The sequence below is a fragment of the Quercus lobata genome, chromosome 3, assembly GCF_001633185.2.
Source record: "Quercus lobata isolate SW786 chromosome 3, ValleyOak3.0 Primary Assembly, whole genome shotgun sequence".
In the NCBI taxonomy this organism is placed as follows: domain Eukaryota; kingdom Viridiplantae; phylum Streptophyta; class Magnoliopsida; order Fagales; family Fagaceae; genus Quercus; species Quercus lobata.
In genome coordinates this window covers 66,105,618-66,128,172 of record NC_044906.1, presented here as the reverse complement: position 1 = coordinate 66,128,172, position 22,555 = coordinate 66,105,618, and the positions used below count along the sequence as shown (strand labels likewise).

Below are 22,555 nucleotides of genomic sequence, written 5' to 3'. Positions count from 1 at the left end.
AGCATACCTGCGAATTATTTATTTTTTATTTTTTTGGATAAGTAACATAAAAAATTTCATTAAAAGAACACAGCCCAGTACATAGGAAATTTTAGAAGAGATTAGCACTGTTTTAGCACATATAGGTTTTCCTTAAAATGAAACCTGGTTTCCATGCTTCCATATGGACGAAAGAGTTGTTGCAATAATGATAATTGCACTGTCGTCATTTGGTCCTTAAGGTTGCTCTACTGCATGTAACAAGGTTTCCGACCTTTAGTTTATGAAATCTATCTAGCCGTAGAGACTTGTCCTTTAAGTCAGATCGGATGCAAGCAAAACTGCCCTTGCCAAATTACAGTGAAACATTAAATGATTGATGTCTTCATCATCCTCATTGCACAATACATGGGTTTTTTGTTTATGTTTTGTTTTGTTGTTTTTTTCATAAACAAATTCTACGAGTAGGAGGGGCATTATGTCCCAATTTCCACAAGAAGATCACCACAGCTTATTCGTGTGTTTGGCTTAGCTTATATTCTGGTACTTTGTTTGCTTAAATCCATTTTCTTCCTCACCTTTAAGCAAATGAGCTACAAAACCATATCGTAGCTAAACGTAATATTCTCCATTTAGAGATCTACACAGTTTAGTGTATCAGGATGGTTCAAATTAAGCTCCATATATTCACAGGCTCCCTTTTAGTATCCCATTTTTCATAATGCCACCACAAAATTTTTCTATATATTGAAAGCTCCCTTCCTTTTTTTTTCCAGTTTAGGAATTAGGAATGTTTCTCTTATTCAAGATTATTCAGTGGAATCTATGTGAATTTGCTTAGTTTTTTATCTGGAAATACATACTTTGGTTCATATTTGCAAAATTGAGTTCAAGTTGAAACTTTTTTTGCATCTTGACGTTCTTATTTAATATTTAAGGTAAATTTCATTAAGATACCATAAGGTTTGGGTTAATACTAACCAGGTCCTAGATATTTCAAAATTGACCAATTTGGTCTTTAAAAACAACTTAATCCCTAACCTCGTTAGCCCTCTATTACTCATTTTTCTTGTTCTCTCTCTCTCTCTCTCTCTCTCTCTCTCTCTCTCTCTCTCCAATTCGATCCACTCTCCTCTCTCTGACTCGCCCTTTTATTGTCTCTTTCTTCTCTCAAGCAATAGAAGTGGTGTGGCTTGTTATGGGTTTTTGAGTGTTTTTATTTTTTATATATTTGGGTTTTGTGGCTAGTGGTGGTGGGTTCTGATCTGGGGTGGATTTGCAGTGAGGGTGGTTATGGGTTCCGATGTGGTGGTGGTGGGTTTGCCATGAGTTTTTTTAGATTTTTTGGGTTTGAGTTTTATTGTTGTGGGGTTGGTTGTGTTTTGTGGTTGGTGGGGTGGTTTTCGGTGGTGGGGATGGGTTCCAATCTGGGGTGGATTTGTAGTGGGGGTGGTTGTGGGTTCCGATGTGGTGGTGGGTTTGCTATGGTTTTTTGGATTTGGGTTTTGTTGTTGTGGTTTTGGCTGAGTTTTGTTGGTGGTGATGGCTTTCGGTGGTAGTGATGGGTTCCAATATGGTTTGCATTTGCAGTGGGGTTAGTGGTTGGTTTGCTATGGGTTTTTGTTGGAGGATTTGGTGGGTAAAATTGGGTTGTTAGTTGGTTGTGGTGGTGGTTGAGAGAGAGAGAGAGAGAGAGAGAGAGGAGAAGAGAAGAGAAGAGGAACACAAGAGGAGAGAGTCACAGAAAGAAGAGAGAGAAACAAATGGAGGGTTAAAGATGTTCAGAGACCAAGTTGTATTTAGGGATCAATTTGGTCAATTTTAAAATGTGTTGGATCTAGTTAGCATTAGTTCAAACCTTAAGATATGTAAGTAGAAGTTACCCAATTTTTAAAATTTATCACCATTTATATAGTTAAAGTTGTTAGTGAGACTCTACTTATTCACTAATCACGATTTGGGTTGCAAACAGATGAGAAGTTTCTACAAGAAAATAGGTCATTCGTTTTCAAAAAAAAAAGAAAAGAAAAGAAAATAGTTTATTCCATTTTGAGTTCAGCACTTTGGGCTAGTGATGGGTTGGCTATCTGTTGAGCTAGGCCCCTAGGCCTCATGTATTCGGAATTCAATTTCAGAGTAGATGCAAATGCTATTGTATTTACAAAAGGAGACCGGTCAGAGTTATGGCATGTGAGCATGTCTATAATCGCTATGTAGATGTTTTGGTAAATAATGAATTATATTGAAAATGATTCTTTTTAATGACTGTAGATACACTTGATAAATACCAAAATTATTTTGATTACTGAACCACTTGAAAGTTAAAAGTTTAACAGAGTTTCACTAAGAGTAAATCAAATGGAAATTATTTTAGTACTTTGTAATAAATGGCCATTTTGAGGAGATAAAACATACCATTTTAGCACTATTTCAACATTCTAGATGTATAAAGTAAACAAAGAAGACTTTCAAAACAAAAAAAAACAAAAAAAAAAGTAAACAAAGAAGATATGGGTGTTAACCTTATGCACTAGGGAAACTTACTTGAAATGATTAAATACGAGATCTTCACATGTCTTTGTAGTTTATGTCGAGACTCGAACTCTTTGCTAATCTAACAAAATTTCATGTTTAGTCAAAGTTATCTACATAATTTTTCACCTTATATAACATTTCTATCTTTCATACTCTACAATCCTATTAGTGTTTGTAACTCTAAGAATTTATTGTCATGCCGATTGGGTCTCAACAATGTTTTTGACAAATAAGTAAAACCCACCAAAAAATTGTGAGAAAGAAATACCTGGCATTTTATGCTAGCTCCACATGTTTAGTTTCATAAAATCCTTATGGATCTGCAAATTAAAATATTTATGAATCTCAATAAATCAAATGATGAAAAAAAATGGATTAAAAAAAACAGAGCTTGGAACAAATCTAAGATTCAAAACTTAAATTTGCTTATATTATGAATTTAATTAATTAATTAATTATATATATATATATATATATATATATTGGATAATAAAACTTTTGGTTTTAGTTAAAATAGAATTTTAGTTGAAATAGATTTTTATATCTTTTAAAATTTAGCTAATAGGGTTTATTCTTTCTTTAAGGTACAACTATATTCTTTATCTAAAAAAATGTTCTCTTGGATTTAGTTTCCCGGCTTAATTCTATTCAAAAATATCTCTTAGTTACCATCGCACACTCTTAATGCAATGGTATGTGATGATCACTCCACAAGTATAATTGCTTGTGAGGTGCGAGGGGCAAGAGCCGAGGTTCAAGTCTCCAAGAGGGAGACTTATATACATATATATTTAGATTAGGTTAGAGTAGAATTCTTATATTGTGTGTGTGTGTATATATATATCTTAGTTGCCGAACTTGAATTTTTTTTTTTTTTTTTTTTTTTGGGGGATAAAAATCGTGTATTCCAAAAAATGAAAATTGGAAATTATTCATGTAAAGTGAAGAAAAAAAAAACCGATATCAACATTAAATTTTCGTGTCTATTCAAAGATAAACAGATGAAAAGTTGATAAGAAAAATTAAAAAAATTTGGTCTATACAAAGATTATTAGAGAAAAAGTTGATAAGAACAATTATAAGATGCTTTTGTGTCTATCCAAGGACAAATATAGGAAAAGATGATAAGAACAATTAAGAATTTGTGTTTATTTAAAAAAATTGATTTTAAATTGCTGTAATTTACTACAACCACTTGGCGCAACTAGTATTATGCTAGTATTATGCCTGTGCGATGCACGCCTTAATAAAAAACAAATCATAAGTAAATTAAATGCCTTGATAAAAAATCATATATAAATTAAAATATATATTTTGATGTTAAATATAGATTATAAAAAATGAAAAATTATTTAAATTAGAATTGAATGTAAAAAAGGGTTTTATTTATGAAATACTCTACTAATTAAGTAGTGAGAAACTTGAAACTCTAAATTAATTATTCTAATACATAATATATATAGTGTGTTTGAATAAAATATATTGTACATCATTAGATAACCACCACAACATGTGCATATTTCTCTCTCTCTCTCTCTCTCTATATATATTGTAGGGCCGCATTCTTTGGCTTTTACAACCACCCCCAACGACTTTGGGGGATAGACTGATGGGACAAGTATCAGCCTTGGAAAGATTGACCCTACACGTGGATGAAGGATAAATGGATACAGGCGAGTATAAAAGGAAAACGAAGTAACCTTGGGAAGGGGCTGGGAAAAATGGCCAAGAAACGAGAGCCTCCCAGCCCACCTCCATGAGAAGTACTCTAGGGGTGACGATCATTTAACCTTGTATGAACCCCCTGAAAAACCCACCGCCTATTGATCAAGGCCTAGCCTTTCAAACCCACGCTCTACAAATGATATTGTTAGGGCCGTTTTACGTGCGAACCCGACACTGTTACGGTCCGTCACGAATCGTGACCCTACATATATATATATATATATATGAGAATTATTTATCAAAAGAGAATAACTCATGATTTAGAAAGCAGGCCAACATATGAATTTACCTTTCTTAAAAGAGTTTAAAAATTTGTCCTTCCAAATTCATAAAATGCAAGTTCTAGGCTTCTAGCTCATAATAAGAGTAAGACAACACAAAGTATAGAAATCAAAAGGTCCTATAAACAATATAAGACGCAATATATATGTATACACGTACCAAAGACATACAATCATAGAAAATAACATTTATAGATTTACCTAAAAGCTCTGTGGGAGGGTTTCATAGTCTCAGCCCCCAATTAGCAGATATTGTCCGCTTTTGGCTCGATTTGTTTGTGGCCTTCACGATTTTGCTCAATCCCACATCGGGGAGAGATGCCTCCCACATGTGCCTTATAAGCTTGAGCCCAAGACACATGTGTATCACTTCTAAGCTCAACTTTTATTATATAGTATAGTATATGATATATATATATATATATTACTTTTACGTGGGTTGAATGTTTATAATTTTGATGTAATATATGATATTTTCTTAAATTAAATAGACTTTAATTTAATGAGCTCTCTATTAGGGAGGGATAGGGCTAAAAGATGAGATCTTCATCCTGCTCTATATGGTTTTGTCTTACCCTATCTCCACTCCATCCCCGTATGATGACGAAAACTTATTTGCTCCATTCTTGCCCCTTGGAGCCCCACAAGGCCCCTCCTTGCTTTGTAAAATTCTATTTCGTGTTAATTTTCCTCAGAACTATTACAGGTTTTTTTTTTAATAAAACTTGTTTCATTACCTTGTAATTTTTTTAAAAAAATAAAATTTATCCTATCAAATATACTTGAAATTACAACAAAATTTATTTCATCAAATCAAAGTAATTTTTTTTAATAACTAAATAATTTTACCCATCTATTAACAAGACAATTCACAATTCACAAAAATCTTAATATCCATGCATTTAAAAAATAAGTTAGTATTGAGCCAATTCCTTCGCCCAAGGATGATGCATCATAACTCTACAGATTCAAATTCATGAATTGACAGAGAACACTATTCATTCAAACTTCTATATTAGTCTGCATAAGCCTAAATGAACGAGAAAACAGAGAAACTAACTCGTACTGAATATTAATCTTAAATGAATTTGAAACAAGATGTTTCATGGTAAATTTGACACGCTGAAAAAGTGACACTCAAGGATGTAATTGGAATTAATTAATCTGGTAGTGGTAGCCTTTTTTTATTTTTTGACATCGGGTAGAATTGATTTCTTTATTTTTTTTAGTTTTGTTGTCCGAAATAATTGATATTCGGATGTTCAATATGCTGTAGGAAGAAACTCCTCAAGGAAGTTTAACAATTTCAAAGCAGCAGAGATGAAAATTCCTACATTCCAGCATCACAAGGAATAAAAGCCACCTGTTAGGCTAGAAAACTTGGGTATGCATACAACTGAACATGCACTAAACAATTTCTAGCTTTGTGCTTAATCTCCCTCACACATTTCACCATGTCCAGTAGGAAAAGGTTAAACAGAGGAGCTCTTCAAAGTTCAAACCCCTTAAAACAGAGAACTGCTATTTATCAGAATACTGCAAAAATTGTATGTGAAAACAAGAAGGTTCAGTTTCAAAATAATCATAACTCGGTGCTCCAGATGAAGTAATGCTAGATTGCTTTATATTTTTTTGATGAACAGATTGCTTTATATTATACTATATTAATTTAAAGACAAACATATGATTATCTACAAACATATGATTATCTAATGCAATTGCATCAAAACAGAAGCTAAACGAAAATAATAATAAAAACAAACATGATCCTAATAAATCAGATTTTACTTATAAAAAAAAAAAAAAATCATCAAATTCCCATTAGTTTAACCATTGATTCAACTCATCTTACTAGTGGTTTTTGGTTGAACACCCCCCTAACTTGGAAACTTTCCCTATCTCACTCTCCCTATATCTCTCATTTCATCGTAGAAACCTAAAGTCGATCAATAAAACACGGCCAGGAAAACTGCCAAAACCTATGCTGCCAATGTAAGGTAGTTCCGCCATCCATTGAGGCAATCCCTCGATCTCAAGCCTCTTAAAAATTCCTGTCTTTTTATGATAATAGAGTAACGACACCTTCGGCTCATTAGATTCCAATAAGACCTCACCGGTGTTAGTGTTGATGGCTTGAAAAGCAGATTTACGATTCAATTCAAAAGGAAAATTAAAAGTCTGCTTAACCCACTTGTGATTGTGGTAGTCCTCCAATATCCAAAGATCTATCTTGTCATAATAGTTCTGCTGAATACACAAGCGTCCACAAGACACAGAAAGAGATCCACGGATGGGTTCACCTTTATCATCAGCTGGCAGAGGAATGAGTTTAAAACTCTCCTCCTGGGGATCAAAAGCCATTATATTTCTTTTATACGGTTTAGGATTCCAATACAAATCGAGACACGGTTTAGGACTCTTAGTGTCATACAAACCGACATTCCAATGCATTGCGCCATTAACAGAAACACTAGTTATATCAGGGAAAGCAAGACTGTTTCTATTGATATCATAGAAAGCAAGTGTATCCCAATGATCATCACCTGGTATTTGAGGCTGTATAGGTCTCCAATTATTATTGACATCATTGCCATTGCCATCGCCATCGCCGAACGAGTAAATGCTACATGGCACCCTTTCCCTCTGCTTCAGAGCCCAGAAGTGGAGGTTTGAGTCAAATTCAAGATCGATGTTGAGGACCTTGAATTGGTTGGACAAATTATCAGCAAAGCTGAAACCGGTTAACCTGCTGGAAGTGTGATTTTGAGGTGGAAGAGTGAAAAAGTGGCCGGTGCTGGGATTCAAGATCACTATATCGTTACGATCGCGAAAGCATAACAATCCGTTGACGAGTTGAGGGATACTAAATCTGTTACACAGGCTGGTATCTCTTTTTAAAGGGACTGTGGCGACGAGAGTTGCAGGTCCTACGTTGCCTCCTTCATGGATCTCTGCAGAATACAAAAATTGCTCTCTTTCTTTTTCTTTTTCTTTTTTGGCCAGTATCAGGATTCGGCCATTGAGGTTGTTGGGACAATAACATTTTTCAGTACTAGCAGGAGTACTACTTACACCATGATCATGATCATGATGCTGGCTGCTGGGGAAGGAACTGTTGTGCCGGATTAGATATGGGAGGGAGGTAGCAGTAGCAGTAGCGGCTGTGGTGGTGGTGGTGGTGGTGTTCAACTTCAACAAAGCCCTACTACATCTCCAACCTAAGAAAAGAGGGATCATTCCTTTCCTCTCTGCGGCGAAGGAAAATAAGTTGTAGATTGTTTAGGGTTTTTTCCTTTTAACTAGCTGAAACACTTTCTTGGGGAAATTCTTGGTGTTGCCTCTTAACCCGTTTATGCAAAATAAAATAAAATAAAAGATTGAAAAAGACGAGACTCATGTGCTGTGAAGGGGAAATTTTTTTTTCCTATTTTTTAAACAAGACAAAATAGCTTATGTATTGAGTCAGAGTGTTGACAGATTGAGTGTCAGTCATGAAGTTTGCTACGCAAGTCAAAAAATATTTAGTAGAGTTGATGACCCGATGACATGACATTATAAGTTTGCCAGCTAGATTTATTTTTCTGAGATTCTGAATGCGTCAAAAGATTTGAGTAGAATTACTTCTTCCGAAGTAAAATATTTTTATTAAGGTAAAATACACAGCCACGCGGTGAGTATAGAGCAAATTATTCTTTCACCTTTTACTAAAATAAAATATTTTATTGATTTTTATTTTATAGTATTTGGTTGCTGCAAGGAAATTGTTTTCAAGTGTTTGCTAATTGCTACAATGTAAAATATAAACGCTATAAAACCAAAGCCACTAACCCATAAAAAAAAATAATCAAGATTTCCCACAATCACTCATGAAAAACAACCCACCCACACCTTATATCAAGCCACCATCACCCTGCCATTGATCGAGCACTTGCAGGAATGGTGCTAAAATGCTATTTTTAGCACCACTAAAAAGCTATTTGAAGTTGCAGTAATGAAACTATACTTAAAAATTTTGGCTTCTCAACTATAGTGCACAACTAAAGATAATTGTGCGCTGTAGGTCAAAGGTTAAAAATAATAATAAAATAAAATAAAATTGTGTTCACACTGCTGGTTTGAATATTTGTGGTGTTTTTTTTTTTTTTTTATAGTAGGATGTATTATTTTATTTTAGTAGATATATTATTTTATTATGATATTTATATTATTTTATTATGTTGAAAACTAAAATAGATTTACTGCTGCAACATGTGAGTAGGTAAAATAGATAAAATAACTTTTTGTAGTGTCAAATAATTAAAAATATAACTCCACTGCTATGGATGCTAACTTTTTAGCTTTTAGGAACATACCCACCATCCACCGGTTAGATTTTAAGTTATTATTTCCATAATTCCCTCTTGCAAGTAAAACTTTGAATTTCATGTTGTGGGGACACAATTCGTAACGAACCTAAATAGTGTTGGGTTCGTACGTAAAAAGTCCAGACAATATGATTTGTAGAGCATGGGTTTGAAAGGCTAGGCCTTGGTCACCAGACGGTGGGTTTTTCGTGGTGTTCATACATGGTTTAAGTTTTCTTCACCCCTGGGATCTTTCTCCTGGAGGTAGGCTGGGAGGCTCTGGTTTTTGGCCATTTTTCCCAGCCCCTTCTCTAGGTTACTTATCTTTCCTTTTATATCTGCCTGTGTTCATTGTCCTTCGTCCACGTATAGGGTCAACATTTCCAAGACTGATACTTGTCCCATCAGCCCATACCCAAAGTCATTGGGGGTGATTGTAAAAGCCAAAGAATACGGCTTTGTCAGGTTCAGAGTATTAAATGGCAGTAAGGGCAGCTTTCCCTTGATATTTTAGATTTTTCTTCCTAGTTTTAGTCCTATACCGTTTTTACCCCTCTTCTTGGTGGGACTTTGGGTCTGCCGAGGACTGAACTGTCTTCGGCTGAATCCCAGGGCTATCCTGCCGAGCTTGGGCCATAGCCTTCCTCGGCTTGGGCCTCTGGCCTCCTCACGGGTAAATGGGCCCGGCCCATAAATTATTTGGGCCCCACAATAGCCCCTCAAAACCCTGCTGTCCGACCTTTGAGTTGGAAAGGTGGGTTTTGGTAATACCGAGCTGTTACTATGGCTCATTTAATTTAGCCCTTCATTGATACTGGCGGTTCTCCACCTGCCCAGAAAATATATCGGTTTACAGGATGTTCCCTTTAATTTACTCTCGACACGCTCCTGCCGTTTGGCTGTCCAAGATGCGCTTTTAATGACTTCCCTTTACGAGACTCATTTACATTTGACGGTTCGTCTGATGAGGTGGGGAAGCGGAACGGACACCTCTTTGTTTTCAGATTCTTTTGGAAACCTGAACGAATTTAATATCTTCTGTTTTGCCCTTCCTATAAGAAGACAAGTAGGAGGCTATCACTTTCCTACAGAGACCCTTTTATCTTTCTGAGATCTGAAACCCTTAGCCTCCTTTAGCGTTTATTTAACCCAACAATTATACACCAAATCATAATACGTTCACTATAACGAGTGATGAAGGAACCATACCCCTCCTCAAAGTATCATGTTCTAATAAAACTCGAAATGGCTCGGTCAGGGCAAGGATGGCGGAGACTTAAGACTTGTCTCACCTTCCTTTCAGCCAAAATCCGAAGCAGGGACTCATCACGTCAAACTCTCGGCGTGACTGAGTCGAGCATACCTAATATGGCCCCAGCGTGTTAGGAGTCAGGACCGAGGCAGGGACTAAATGCCCCTGCTTCTTCCTCTCTTCGTTCACTGGCGCCTCCTTTTACCTCTCTTTCTTAGTCTTCCCAGCACCAGATCCATCCTAGCGCTTTTCCTTCTCCCTCTTTTGCTCCTTTTTCTTTCTTTTCATCTCTTCCCTCTTCTTCTCCTCCTTCTTTTCATTTATCTCCTCCATCTTCTTCATTCATCTCCTCCATCTTCTTCTGAGGAAGGTCCTTCTCTCGATATGGGCGCTACTGAGGCAGAGTTAGGAAAGACTTCGGAAACAAGTTTAAAAAGAGATCTGACTGTTTACCCAATGTATTGCTTTTTTTATGACTTTGGCAATCTATATCTTGTATAGGCTTGTTTAAGCCCCTCTTTGTACGTTGTAATACATCTTTACATTAATAAAAATTGTTATCATTTTACTTTACATGTTCTATCTCTATATTTTCGAAATAATAGCGCAATGCAAAGATATTCACCCTTGTGAATTCTTTTTATTTTTAAACCGTGACCGACGTCTTTGACCAAAGTCCCAGTTAAATAAAAAAGGTCTTGCTCGGCGTTTATAAAAACAATCCGGCTTAATAATATTGAATCAAACAAAAGATACTTAGGGCTGAAACTCCCATTAGGCAGGAAAAGAAAGGACATTATGATGGGTCTACTGAGTCGGTCTGGCACCATACCGCCGACCTTAGAGTACAATACTTGGGGCCATAATCCCTTATCCAAGAGAAAGGCGCTACTATGTATTGATAAGTGCTGTTCGGCATAGTAATATAACATTTGAATCAATGACACTTAGGGCCAAAATGCTTGCTAAGAAAAAGATATCACCATAACCTTAATAGAGTTGTTTGGCACAACAATGCCGACCTGTAAAAAACGATACTTACCCCAAAATTGGCCGAGATGATAGCTCAATGCACGAGGCAGTGTAGGAAGTAACCATCCAAGGACATATCACCCGCAAAATGAACAGCCCCCCTAGGCTACTAAATAGTGACGCGTTTCTACATTTTCTCAACACTCCTATTGGCATTAACCTTTTACAGTTTTTGAGCCGAGGACTGAGCAACTTAGAATTGTTATTAAGTAGCCAACCTTACAAAAACTCAATCTTCTTCTCATCCAAGAAATTGGTTGCCCAAGTAGTTGGTTTCCCCATAGGCTTGAGTCCGAGGACCATGCAATGCCTTGGTTCTGTCCAAAACCTAGTTTTCATCATCCAGGTAGTTGGTTTCCCCATAGGCTTGAGTCTGAGGACCATACAATGCCTTGGTTCTGTCCAAAACCTAGTTTTCATCATCCAGGTAGTTGGTTTCCCCATAGGCTTGAGTCCGAGGACCATGCAATGCCTTAATTCTGTCCAAAACCTAGTTTTCATCATCCAGGTAGTTGGTTTCCCCATAGGCTTGAGTCCGAGGACCATGCAATGCCTTGGTTCTGTCCAAAACCTAGTTTTCATCATCCAGGTAGTTGGTTTCCCCATAGGCTTGAGTCCGAGGACCATGCATGGCCTTGGTTCTGTCCAAAACCTAGTTTTCATCATCCAGGTAGTTGGTTTCCCCATAAACTTGAGTCCGAGGACCATGCAATGCCTTGATTCTATCCAAAACCTAGTTTTCATCATCCAGGTAGTTGGTTTCCCCATAGGCTTGAGTCTGAGGACCATACAATGCCTTGGTTCTGTCCAAAACCTAGTTTTCCTCATCCAGGTAGTTGGTTTCCCCATAGGCTTGAGTCCGAGGACCATACAATGCCTTGGTTCTATCCAAAACCTAGTTTTCTTTGGCGCTGGACCTTGGCTTTAGGGGAGTTAGCTCCTCGGCCAAGCCCCTAGAATTATCCGGGCGATTAACGCTACCAAGCGTAGCCCCTAGTCAAGAAGCATAACCCCTAGCGGAACTTTACTCTAAAACTCTATAACCAGTTGTCAGAAATGACAAGGGAACTCTCTCGACCCACCGCCTATGCCAACACACAAGCCTTTCCCACAGACGGCGCCAATTGTGGGGACACAATTCGTAACGAACCTAAACAGTGTTGGGTTCGTACGTAAAAGGCCCAGACAATATGATTTGTAGAGCGTGGGTTTGAAAGGCTAGGCCTTGATCACCAGGCGGTGGGTTTTTCGTAGTGTTCATACATAGTTTAAGTTTTCTTCACCCCTAGGATCTTTTTCCTGGAGGTGGGCTGGGAGGCTCTGGTTTTTGGCCATTTTTCCCAGTCCCTTCTCTAGGTTACTTATCTTTCCTTTTATATCTGCCTGTGTTCATTGTCCTTCGTCCACGTATAGGGTCAACCTTTCCAAGACTGATACTTGTCCCATCAGCCCATACCCAAAGTCATTGGGGGTAGTTGTAAAAGTCAAAGAATACGGCTCTGTCAGATTCAAAGTATTAAATGGCAGTAAGGACAGCTTTCCCTTGATATTTTAGATTTTTCTTCCTAGTTTTAGTCCTATACCGTTTTTACCCCTCTTCCTGGTGGGACTTTGGGTCTGTCGAGGACTGAACTGTCCTCGGCTGAATCCCAAGGCTATCCTGCCGAGCTTGGGCCATAGCCTTCCTCGGCTTGGGCCTCTGGCCTCCTCACGGGTAAATGGGCCCGGCCCATAAATTATTTGGGCCCCACACATGTTATTACTTATTAGGGCTTAACTTTAAAGTTATTATTTCCATAATTCCCTTCAGCAAGTAAAACTTTGAATTTCATGTTATTACTTATTACTTATTAGGGCTTACTTTAAAAGGGAAGTCTAGTCGTATCACTAGCTTGCACAGTTGCTTAAAAGAGTATGTTGTGTGTAATATAAGTCGATCCACACTCCTTTAAAAGTTACAATGATTTTTTTAGTGGAGTTTGTAGTGTGCCTCTGTGTTAGAACCTCTCTCCCTCTTCCTTGTGTGTATGCTCTAAAAAATACATTTGCATTTTGGAGAGGCTGTTGGAGCTAGTTTTTGTGTGCTTGCTCTCCATTTGGAGAGTGAAATGTGTTTAAAGAGCTTGCTAGATATAGAGAAGTTATAAGGTCCTCATGGTGGACAAGTGATGTGATCTATCATTCCAGTAAAAGACTCTCACTTGTTTAAAATTGTAGAGTTTTAAATAAAAACTGAATACTAACTCAGCAATTTTAAATAGGTGAGAGTCTTTTACTGGAATAGTGGACAAATGACGTGGTCCACCATGAACACTGTAAAATTTCTCCTAGATATGCTCCCAGGGTTTAGGTTGGTAGGTTGAATGCACACTTTTATATAAAAGGAGATATAATATACCTTGTGCACCGAACAACTTAATGTCTCTTGGTCTCATCTTGCAAGTTTACACTTTACACTCCTATAATACGACTTTTACTGGAATTGTGAACAAATAACGTGGTCCAACATGAACACTATAAAATTTCTCCTAGATATGCTCCCAGAGTTTAGGTTGGCGGGTTGAATGCACACTTTTATATAAGAGGAGATATAATACACCTTGTGCACCGAATAACTTAATGTCTCTTTGTCTCATCTTGCAAGTTTACACTTTACACTCCTATAATACGATGACTCTTGTGCTAGATATTGAATCCCATTGTTAGGTAAATGTGGAGCTTTGGCAAAAACTTTAAAGGAAATTTTTTTTCTTTGGTAAAATGGGATTTATTGAAGGGAAGCCCCAAGAGTAATCCGCAAAAGAAAAAACAGACTATTTGGCGTTTGAATGTTCCTGGTAAAGTCAAAATTCTGGCTTCTTGTGCGTGTAGAAATTCTTTACCTTCAGAGACAAACTTTGTTCGAGGCCGGGTTATCACCAATGATAAGCGTGATATTTGCCAAACTCACCAGGAGGATGTCATCCATGCTCTCTAGCTATGTCCAAAACTCAAGAACTGTGGCACCTAGTCCCACTCTGGAACCACAAGAACGGCTTGCACAGAATTCTGAAGTTATCAATGTAAACCCGCAGCAGAATCCATGTGCCCAACTATTAATGTTAAACGTTGAAACTTGAAATGCAGTTGACAAATTTCCCTTTCCTAGAGTTAGTGAAGGTATCTAGCATTTTTTTCCAATGCAGTTCAGCAACTTCATGACCATTAACGTATTGAAAAAGGTTTAAAATCTCATGTGGAAGCAAATCCTTGGCAGTGGTTTTTGGCATTTCTCAGGTGGAAGATTATTGACTTTAGATATCTGTTTTGTTGATGAATTCTAGTTGTAGATTTCTTGATTATTTTTTTCCCTTGTTCTCCAAGATAATATGCGACTCCTAGTGCTTGGTTTTACTGCTAAGCTGTGTATACGTGCATATGTGCATATCCTCACGTTTCGAACTATTTGAGTTTGATTCTTGGATAGTATTTCTGGCTAACACTTGCTTATCTTCTCATATCAGCATCCTCAACAAGCACTATTTCTTGGTTGCACGTCATCATTAGTTGACGAAGCAAGAAATAATGTACCTCCTCAACCATGAAGGTGTTGTTGCTCAATTGATCAAGTGAACATGAACAAGAATAATGTTACCTATAAAATTATTAGATGACTTTGTTAGATGTACATCTAAATTAACTTTCAAGTCATGTAGGAACTAAAACTTTTATATGGGAATACAAGGGATATATATTAGTTATATTGTTTCTACTGGAGTGTGGTGATTTTGGGGTTGAAGGCAGCATTAAAATAGAGGCCTGTAACTTGAAGAATTTTGGCTTATTTTCACTCTACACAAACAAATTTTCTTAAAGAAAAATAAAACAAGGTTTTATGCTTCGCAATAATTATAGTGTAAAGTTTTATGTATTAAATGGTGTAGTTAGATAATAATGCCAAGAGTCACCCAGTGATAAAGAAAGCAGGACATTATCCATCTCAGTGAGAATGGACTCGTCCTCAAAGTGCTCTCTCCCAGTCCAACTTGCTAACCAAAATCAACTACTTCTTACCACTCCAGATTCGACTCCCCCATTGTCATCAACCTCCAGACACTCATCAACATCAAAATGTGCCAAGCCATGTGAATATGGTGGAGTTTGAGGCATGGTTGATTTGTGATGCTGTTGACGGTGACATACAATGGGTTTGAGGCATGTGAATGTAGAGAGTGGAAGGAGTTAGATTGAGTCTTGCAATAAGGAAAAGAATGCCTCTTTTAGGTGGGATTTGACATTTGTAGGCGAAATTTTACCTCTACAAATCCTGCTCCAAATTCCGCCTCTTAATTATGAGTTTAGTAAGCCAAACGAATAAGTTCCAGCTAAAAGTAATGCATCCAAAGCAAAGTGTCATGATATTTTACTGACAACATTAACGAACTAGAGATAGCTAAACTAGTTTTAAGCTATACTAAATCAAAACAAGAACTCATCTCGAAAAACACAATAACTACGCGCTTTACATTATTCTACTCTTTGCTGCCCTCTTGCAAATCTAGATTTTGACCTTCACTTAGCCCCCATAAACAGAAATGGTTCTGATAATTCGAGTACCACTCGAATAAACCCATTCAGGCAAGCCGGTGATATCAATTTTCTTGAAACTTTGTCCCCCCATATCATAGAATAGCACCCACGCAGTAGCACTCTCATCCAAGGAGAGCGGCTTTAGCAATATCTCGCCCGTAGGGATGGTCCCAATGGGAATGGGTTGACCATGCTTCCTCCATCTAAATGGAAAGCATATACTCTCCTTAACCCACACATGATTGTTGTAATCCTTTAGAATCCACAGCTCCAATGTGAAATGATGCTGGGTAGCGTTGTCAGAGATCAAAGCCAAGCACCCGTCAAGCTCAAATAGCCGTTCAAATTGGAAACGGAACGAGTCAAAGTTCAAATCTTTATAGTCACGGGGAAGTGGAATTAGTCTAAATTTCTCATCTTTAAGATCAAAAGCCACAATGGAATCTCCATATCTGGTTAACCAATGTATTGCACCATTGACACAAACACTTTCCCCACCATTAACATACTTTTTTGGATCAAAAGGCAGCACAGGGTTTATCCTTCTCCAAGACCCCGAACCTGAACCGTTGCTGTCCAGTGTCAAAACCGTGAACACCATATTAATAACTTTAGGGATCGACCGTGGAATAGGTTCAGTCCATTTAACACGAAGGACTTTGTGGTGTTTGGTCGAAGGGTCGAAGCCAAAATGGGTCCTAACATTCCAAGTAGTTGTGGTTGCAGCAGGGAGTGGGGGATCAAGGGGAAGAGTGAGAGTTTGTTGGGTGGTGGGGTTATAGGTGAGAATAGGAGTGTGATCATAATGGGGATAATCAGCGTGGTGAAGGAGAAAAAAAGGGTTGAGATATTGAGAAGAGGTGAGACCGAAGGGATGGGAAGGGAGTGTGAAAAGTGGAGTGAGGGAGCCAAGAGAGAGTTTTGGTGGGTGGAATATTGGAATGGAGAAGAAGTGTTGGTTAGATGTCTCTGTGTTAAAAGCCGAAATGAGGAGGTGGGTGTGATCGGATGTGGATGTGGATGTGCATAGTTCACGAAGGTGCAAAGATCGGCAAGAGCTTCTGAAACGCATCAAGGACATGGCTGGCTCATGATGATGATGATGCTGGCTGCTGGGGAAGGAACTGTTGTGCCGGATTAGATTTAGGAGGGAGGTTGCAGTAGCAGTGGCAGTAGCAGTGGCGGCGGTGGTGGTGGTGTTCAACTTCAACAAAGCCCTACTACATCTCCAACCTAAGAAAAGAGGCATCATTCCTTTCCTTTGTGCGGCGAACGAAAATAAGTTGTAGATTGTTTAGGGTTTTTTCCTTTTGACTTGCTGAAACACTTTCTTGGGGAAATTCTTGGCGGTTCCGCTTAACACGTTTATGCAAAAATAAATAAATAAAAGAATGAAAAAGACGAGACTCATGTGCTGTGAAGGGGAATTTTTTTTTTTTTTGAAACAAGACAAAATAGCTTATGTGTTGAGTCAGAGTGTTGACAGATTGAATCTCAGTCATGAAGTTTGCTAAGCAAGTCAAAAATTTTTAGTAGATTTGATGACCCGATGACATTATAAGTTTGCCAGCTAGATTTATTTTTCACTCGTTAGAGTCAGACATCTGAGATTCTGAATGCGTCAAAAGATTTGAGTAGAATTACTTCTTCCGAAGTAAAATATTTTTACTAAGGTAAAATACGCAGCCATGCAGTGAATCACCTTTTACTAAAGTAAAATATTTTATTGATATTTTTTTTTTATAGTATTTGGTTGCTGCAGGGAAATTATTTTCAAGTATTTGCTAATGGCTACAATGTAAAATATAAACACCATAAATCTAAAGCCACTAACCCATAAAAAAAATTATCAAGAATTGCCACAACCACTCTGAAAAACAACCATAAGGTCCACAACCCATGAGAAACAACCATAAGGTCCATATATATATATATATATATAATATGTTTTTTTGGTTTTTTTTTTAGAAAAAGATTTTAGTAAATTTCTGATGTTATTTTTTTTTAATAAAGTGCTTATTTATACATAATATATATATAATATAATATATTACTCTTTTTATTTATTTATTAGAAACATAATAGTAAATTTGTAAAAATTCCAAGAGCACTTTGTCCATCTGAAACTATTTCACGGGAACCAGGTTCATGTGGCGGGAATTCGATAATTCTAAGAGTAATAATGACACGTCTTTGTCCATCTGAAAGTGTCTACTTTTTTAAAATAAACAATTGAATGCTGTCAAATTCAAATACCAATGAATAATGATGCGTCATGCGTGCATCTTTATCAGATATATATATATTTTTTTTTGATAAAAACTTTATCAGAAATATGAGTACGACCTTTTATACTTCCTCATTTTAAAAAAATAGTTTTGTCAGTTGAGTTTGGTATTGGTCCATTTGACAGAATCTGATCTTAGTTATTGTGAACTCTATTTATAAGCGGAACAAAAGTGTTTGGTTTGAGGGGCTGGGATTCCGTGCACCGTACAATAGAAAATTAATGCTTAAAATTAAAAGTTACAAAAATTATTTTTAATTCCAGTTTTAGAATAAACAAAGTGTTAACTTTTAATAAAAGCGAGGATGTTTATGTAATTTAGTACTCATATCATTTTTTTTTTCTTAATTTTTCTTTTAAATTGAGAGGACAAAGCTATATGGGTTTGAAGGAATTATTTTCCACACAATTTTATTTCAATCTTGTTTTCTCTCCTGAACCAAATAAGAGAAAATTTCATTTTCTACTTTATTTTCCTCTCTTTCTTTTTTATCATCTCTATTTTCACGGCCTAAGGGAAAATACGCAGCAATGAGGTGAGTACAAAGTGAACTATTTTTTCGCCTTATATTAAAGTAAAATATTTTATTGACTTTTATTTTATAGTATTTGGTTGCTGTAAAGAAATTATTTCCAAGTGTTTGCTAATTGCTACAATGTAAAATATTGTTAGATTAAGAAGACAATAATTAAAGGAGATGAAATGTTGAACAAAGTAAAAATTAACATTTATGTATTAATATTGTAATATATATAAATATATATATTAAGTGACTCAACAGGAGCAGAACAATATTAAATGTTACACTTCCATTTTATATATTATTATTACTATTACTAGACTTATCGCACGTGTAATAATGCTTTTATTTATTTATTTTTGTTTAGTGTTATAATGTTTAAAAATGAGATAGAAATAATGTCCTAAGTTTTAGATAAAATGAAGAAGATAAAGGGAAAATGCTAAAAAATACTAATTGATATATTTGAATTCAAATAGATAACAAATACAGATAGAAATTAGATATTTGAATATAAGATAAGAATGGGTAGATTTTACGTGAGGTGGCTAGCAATGGGTGTGCGGATGTGTGGATGTGGGTTTTGCTAGGTTGAGAAGAAATAGATGAGTTTGTTGGTTGGGTTGTTTCAGAGAAGAGAGAGGCATAGATAGTGGGTTGTTTTCTTTTTTCGGTTGTTGGTGGTGATGAGGTTGTGGGTTTGTGATTTGATTGTGATTTTGGTGGTTATGGGTTGTGGTTGTGAATGGTAGTGACAGTGGTAGTTGTTGTAGCTGTGGTGGTTGTTGGCTGATGGTTCTTTTTTTTGGTGGTTAGGCTGGCGATGGCTAGGGGTAGGTGTGGGTTTGCTTGGATTGAGAAGTGGTGAGGTTGCTTCAGAGAAAGAGAGACAAAGTGGATGTGATTGGTGGAGATGATGGAGGTTTTTTTTTTATTTTTTTTCCTTTGCTGTGGTTTGTGGTAGTAGGTGGATGTGGCTAGTGTAGGTGACGATGAGTTGTTGTTGGTTGTGGCATGGGTAGTAGGTTTGTGGTGGTTGTGGTATGAGTGGTGGGTTGAGAGGGAGAGAGAGGAAGAATAAAAAAAATGAATAAAAAATAATAAAGAAAGAATACTTAAATGAAGTGATAAAAAAAAAAAAGTTTTGATGTTGAGTGTTTTGTAAAGTGATGTGTTAAATGTTATAAAGTTGGTTTTTTAGATGCTAAATCCTAAAATTTTTAAAACCCTTGATGCGAATACTCTTACAATCCCTAGTGCCAATGCTCTTAGAATGACATTGTAACTCCATGCTAAATATTTTGAGAGTTAAAATATTTGATACAGTTGAGTTTTTTAGCATTTAGCATACGTGATTTGCGATTTGTAGCAATTTCGAATAGCATTAAGCTTGGGAATGGGATTCAAAGAAAGGAAAAGTATTTGCGATTTGTAGGAGAAGACAGCCATTGCAGCCCCAACTTCACAACAAAAAACCAATTTTTGAGAACAGAAACTGTGAGTCTCTGTGTGAATGTATTTGGCTTTATGAGTGAACAATAAGAGATGGGTTGTTTTATTTTGCAGCTTTAATATGTCATGTAGTAATATCATTGTGCAGCACAGAAGGCCAATGATAGAATCGGAATCCATATTTGGGGTTACCATAGTGGGTTGGGTAGGGTTGTGTTTGGCTTGATGGCAAACTGGTAGTGGGTTGGCTTAGTGGTGGTGGCAGTGGGCTGTGTGAGTAATTTATTGAGCATTATAAATTATTTTAATGAGCAGTGTAATAAAATAGAATTTGGGATAATGGGTGTGATATAAAATGGTATGGTATAATTGATAAAGTAGTTTTTGAGAATGTAAAATAGAATAGTTTGAAAATAGCGGATATGAATGCTCTAAGGATTAGTGCCATCAATGTAAAGTAGTAAAGATGTGTTCACAAGTTGGCCAGCATCATGCACTGACACGGATCTATGGGTAATTGGGAATCATAGAAGTCCAGTTAAGAGTTAAAAACGAGATAAGCCCAACCCAGGCACAATCTTTTACTTGTATGTGTCTCCTCTCGGGAGAAAAATAACCTAGTCTCTTAAATAAGAGAGAAAAACTGAGAAAGAGAGTGGCGAAAGCCGCAACCATGTCCTTGGTGCATTTCAGAAGCTCTTGCCGATCTTTGCACCTTCGTGAACTATGCACATCCACATCTACATCCACATCTGATCACACACACCTCTTCATTTTGGATTTTAACACAGAGACATCTAACCAACACTTCTCCATCCCAATATTCCAACCACCAAAACTCTCTCTTGGCTGCCTCACTCCACTTTTCACACTCCCTTCCCATCCCTTCAGTCTCACCTCTTCTCAATATCTCAACCCTTTTTTTCTCCTTCACCACGCTGACTATCCCCATTATGATCACACTCCTATTCTCACCTATAACCCCACCACCCAACAAACTCTCACTCTTCCCCTTGATCCCCCACTCCTTGCTGCAACCACAACTACTTGGAATGTTAGGACCCATTTTGGCTTCGACCCTTCGACCAAACACCACAAAGTCCTCCGTGTTAAATGGACTGAACCTATTCCATGGTCGATCCCTAAAGTTATTAATATGTTGTTCACGGTTTTGACATTGGACAGCAACGGTTCAAGTTCGAGGTCTTGGAGAAGGATAAACCCCGTGCTGCCTTTTGATCCAAAAAAGTATGTTAATGGTGGGGAAAGTGTTTGTGTCAATGGTGCAATATATTGGTTAACCAAATATGGAGATTCCATTGTGGCTTTTGATCTTAAAGATGAGAAATTTAGACTAATTCCACTTCCCCGTGACTATAAAGATTTGAACTTTGACTCGTTTCGTTTCCAATTTGAACGGCTATTTGAGCTTGGTGGGTGCTTGGCTTTGATCTCTGACAACGCTACCCAACATTATTTCACATTGGAGCTGTGGATTCTAAAGGATTACAACAATCATGTGTGGGTTAAGGAGAGTATATGCTTTCCATTTAGATGGAGGAAGCAAACCATCCCTACGGGCGAGATATTGCTAAAGCCGCTCTCCTTGGATGAGAGTGCTACTGCGTGGGTGCTATTCTATGATATGGAGGGACAAAGTTTCAAGAAAATTGATATCACTGGCTTGCCTAAATGGGTTTATTCAAGTAGTACTTGAATTATCAGAACCATTTCTGTGTATGGGGGGTAAGTGAAGGTCAAAATCTAGATTTGCAAGAGGGCGGCAAAGAGTAGAATATGGTGCTCTTTTTTTGTTGCTATTGTGAAATGCCTTTCTAATGGTCCATTTGGATTGAGGGAGAGGAAGGGAAAGTAGAGTAAATTTTACCCAAAATTAACCTATTTTTAACCAACTCTACTCTACTCCCCTTCCTTCCAAACGAGCCTAAATGTTTAATGTAAAGCGCGTACTTATTATGCTTTCGGAGATGAGTTCTTGTTTAGATTTAGTATAGCTTAAAACTAGTTTAGCTATCTCTAGTTCGTTAATGTTATCAGTGAAACATCATGACACTCTGCTTTGGATGCATTCCTTTTAGCTGGAACTTCTTCCTTCGGCTTACTAAACTCATAATTAAGAGGCGGAATTTGGAGCAAGATTTGTAGAGGTAAAATTTCGCCTTCAAATGTCAAATCCCACCTAAAAGAGGCATTCTTTCCTTATTACAAGACTCAATCTAACTCCTTCCACTCTCTACATTCACATGCCTCAAACCCATTGTATGTCACCGTCAACAGCACCACAAATCAACCATGCCTCAAAACTCCACCATATTCACATGGCTTGTTGACGAGTGTCTGGAGGTTGATGACAATGGGGGAGTCGAATCTGGAGTGGTAAGAGAAGTAGTTGATTTTGGTTAGCAAATTGGACTGGGAGAGAGCGCTTTGAGGACGAGTCCATTCTCACTGAGATGGATAATGTCCTGCTTTCTTTATCACTAGGCGATTCTTGGCATTATTATCTAACTACACCATCAAATCTTACGCAGTCTGATAATTGCTATTGCATACAAGTA

The 22,555-nt window shown here is 37.1% G+C and overlaps 3 protein-coding genes across 4 annotated transcripts; 1 reads left to right on the top strand and 2 right to left on the bottom strand.

The window, feature by feature from the left end:
* Positions 1-2,782: 2,782 nt before the first annotated feature.
* Positions 2,783-7,845, bottom strand: LOC115982949 (F-box protein At5g65850-like). Of its 2 annotated transcripts, XM_031105712.1 has the most exons (2): positions 7,064-7,845; positions 2,783-2,834 (listed from the first exon to the last, which is right to left on the bottom strand). In XM_031105712.1, exons 1-2 carry the CDS (start codon positions 7,755-7,757, stop codon positions 2,827-2,829), a joined length of 702 nt encoding a protein of 233 aa, XP_030961572.1. In that variant the 5' UTR covers positions 7,758-7,845; the 3' UTR covers positions 2,783-2,826. The 2 variants fall into 2 exon arrangements, with proteins under 2 accessions (XP_030961572.1, XP_030961571.1); XM_031105711.1 differs by lacking the exon at positions 2,783-2,834 and having other exon boundaries at positions 6,341-7,845.
* Positions 7,846-15,702: 7,857 nt separating this feature from the next.
* LOC115981302 (F-box protein At2g40925-like) lies at positions 15,703-16,965 on the bottom strand. Its single transcript, XM_031103459.1, has one exon. The coding sequence runs from the start codon at positions 16,963-16,965 to the stop codon at positions 15,703-15,705; it is 1,263 nt and encodes a 420-aa protein (XP_030959319.1).
* A 3,684-nt stretch (positions 16,966-20,649) lies between these two features.
* LOC115981301 (F-box/LRR-repeat protein At2g40920-like) lies at positions 20,650-21,693 on the top strand. The gene has a single exon (XM_031103458.1). It carries the CDS (start codon positions 20,650-20,652, stop codon positions 21,691-21,693), a length of 1,044 nt encoding a protein of 347 aa, XP_030959318.1.
* The last annotated feature ends 862 nt before the right edge of the window (positions 21,694-22,555 follow it).

What these genes read in the sequence shown, in the direction of transcription:
- LOC115982949 (XM_031105711.1), bottom strand. Translation starts at nt 7,757, where the DNA reads ATGATCCCTCTTTTCTTAGGTTGGAGATGTAGTAGGGCTTTGTTGAAG.
- LOC115981302 (XM_031103459.1), bottom strand. Translation starts at nt 16,965, where the DNA reads ATGCCTCTTTTCTTAGGTTGGAGATGTAGTAGGGCTTTGTTGAAGTTG.
- LOC115981301 (XM_031103458.1), top strand. Translation starts at nt 20,650, where the DNA reads ATGTCCTTGGTGCATTTCAGAAGCTCTTGCCGATCTTTGCACCTTCGT.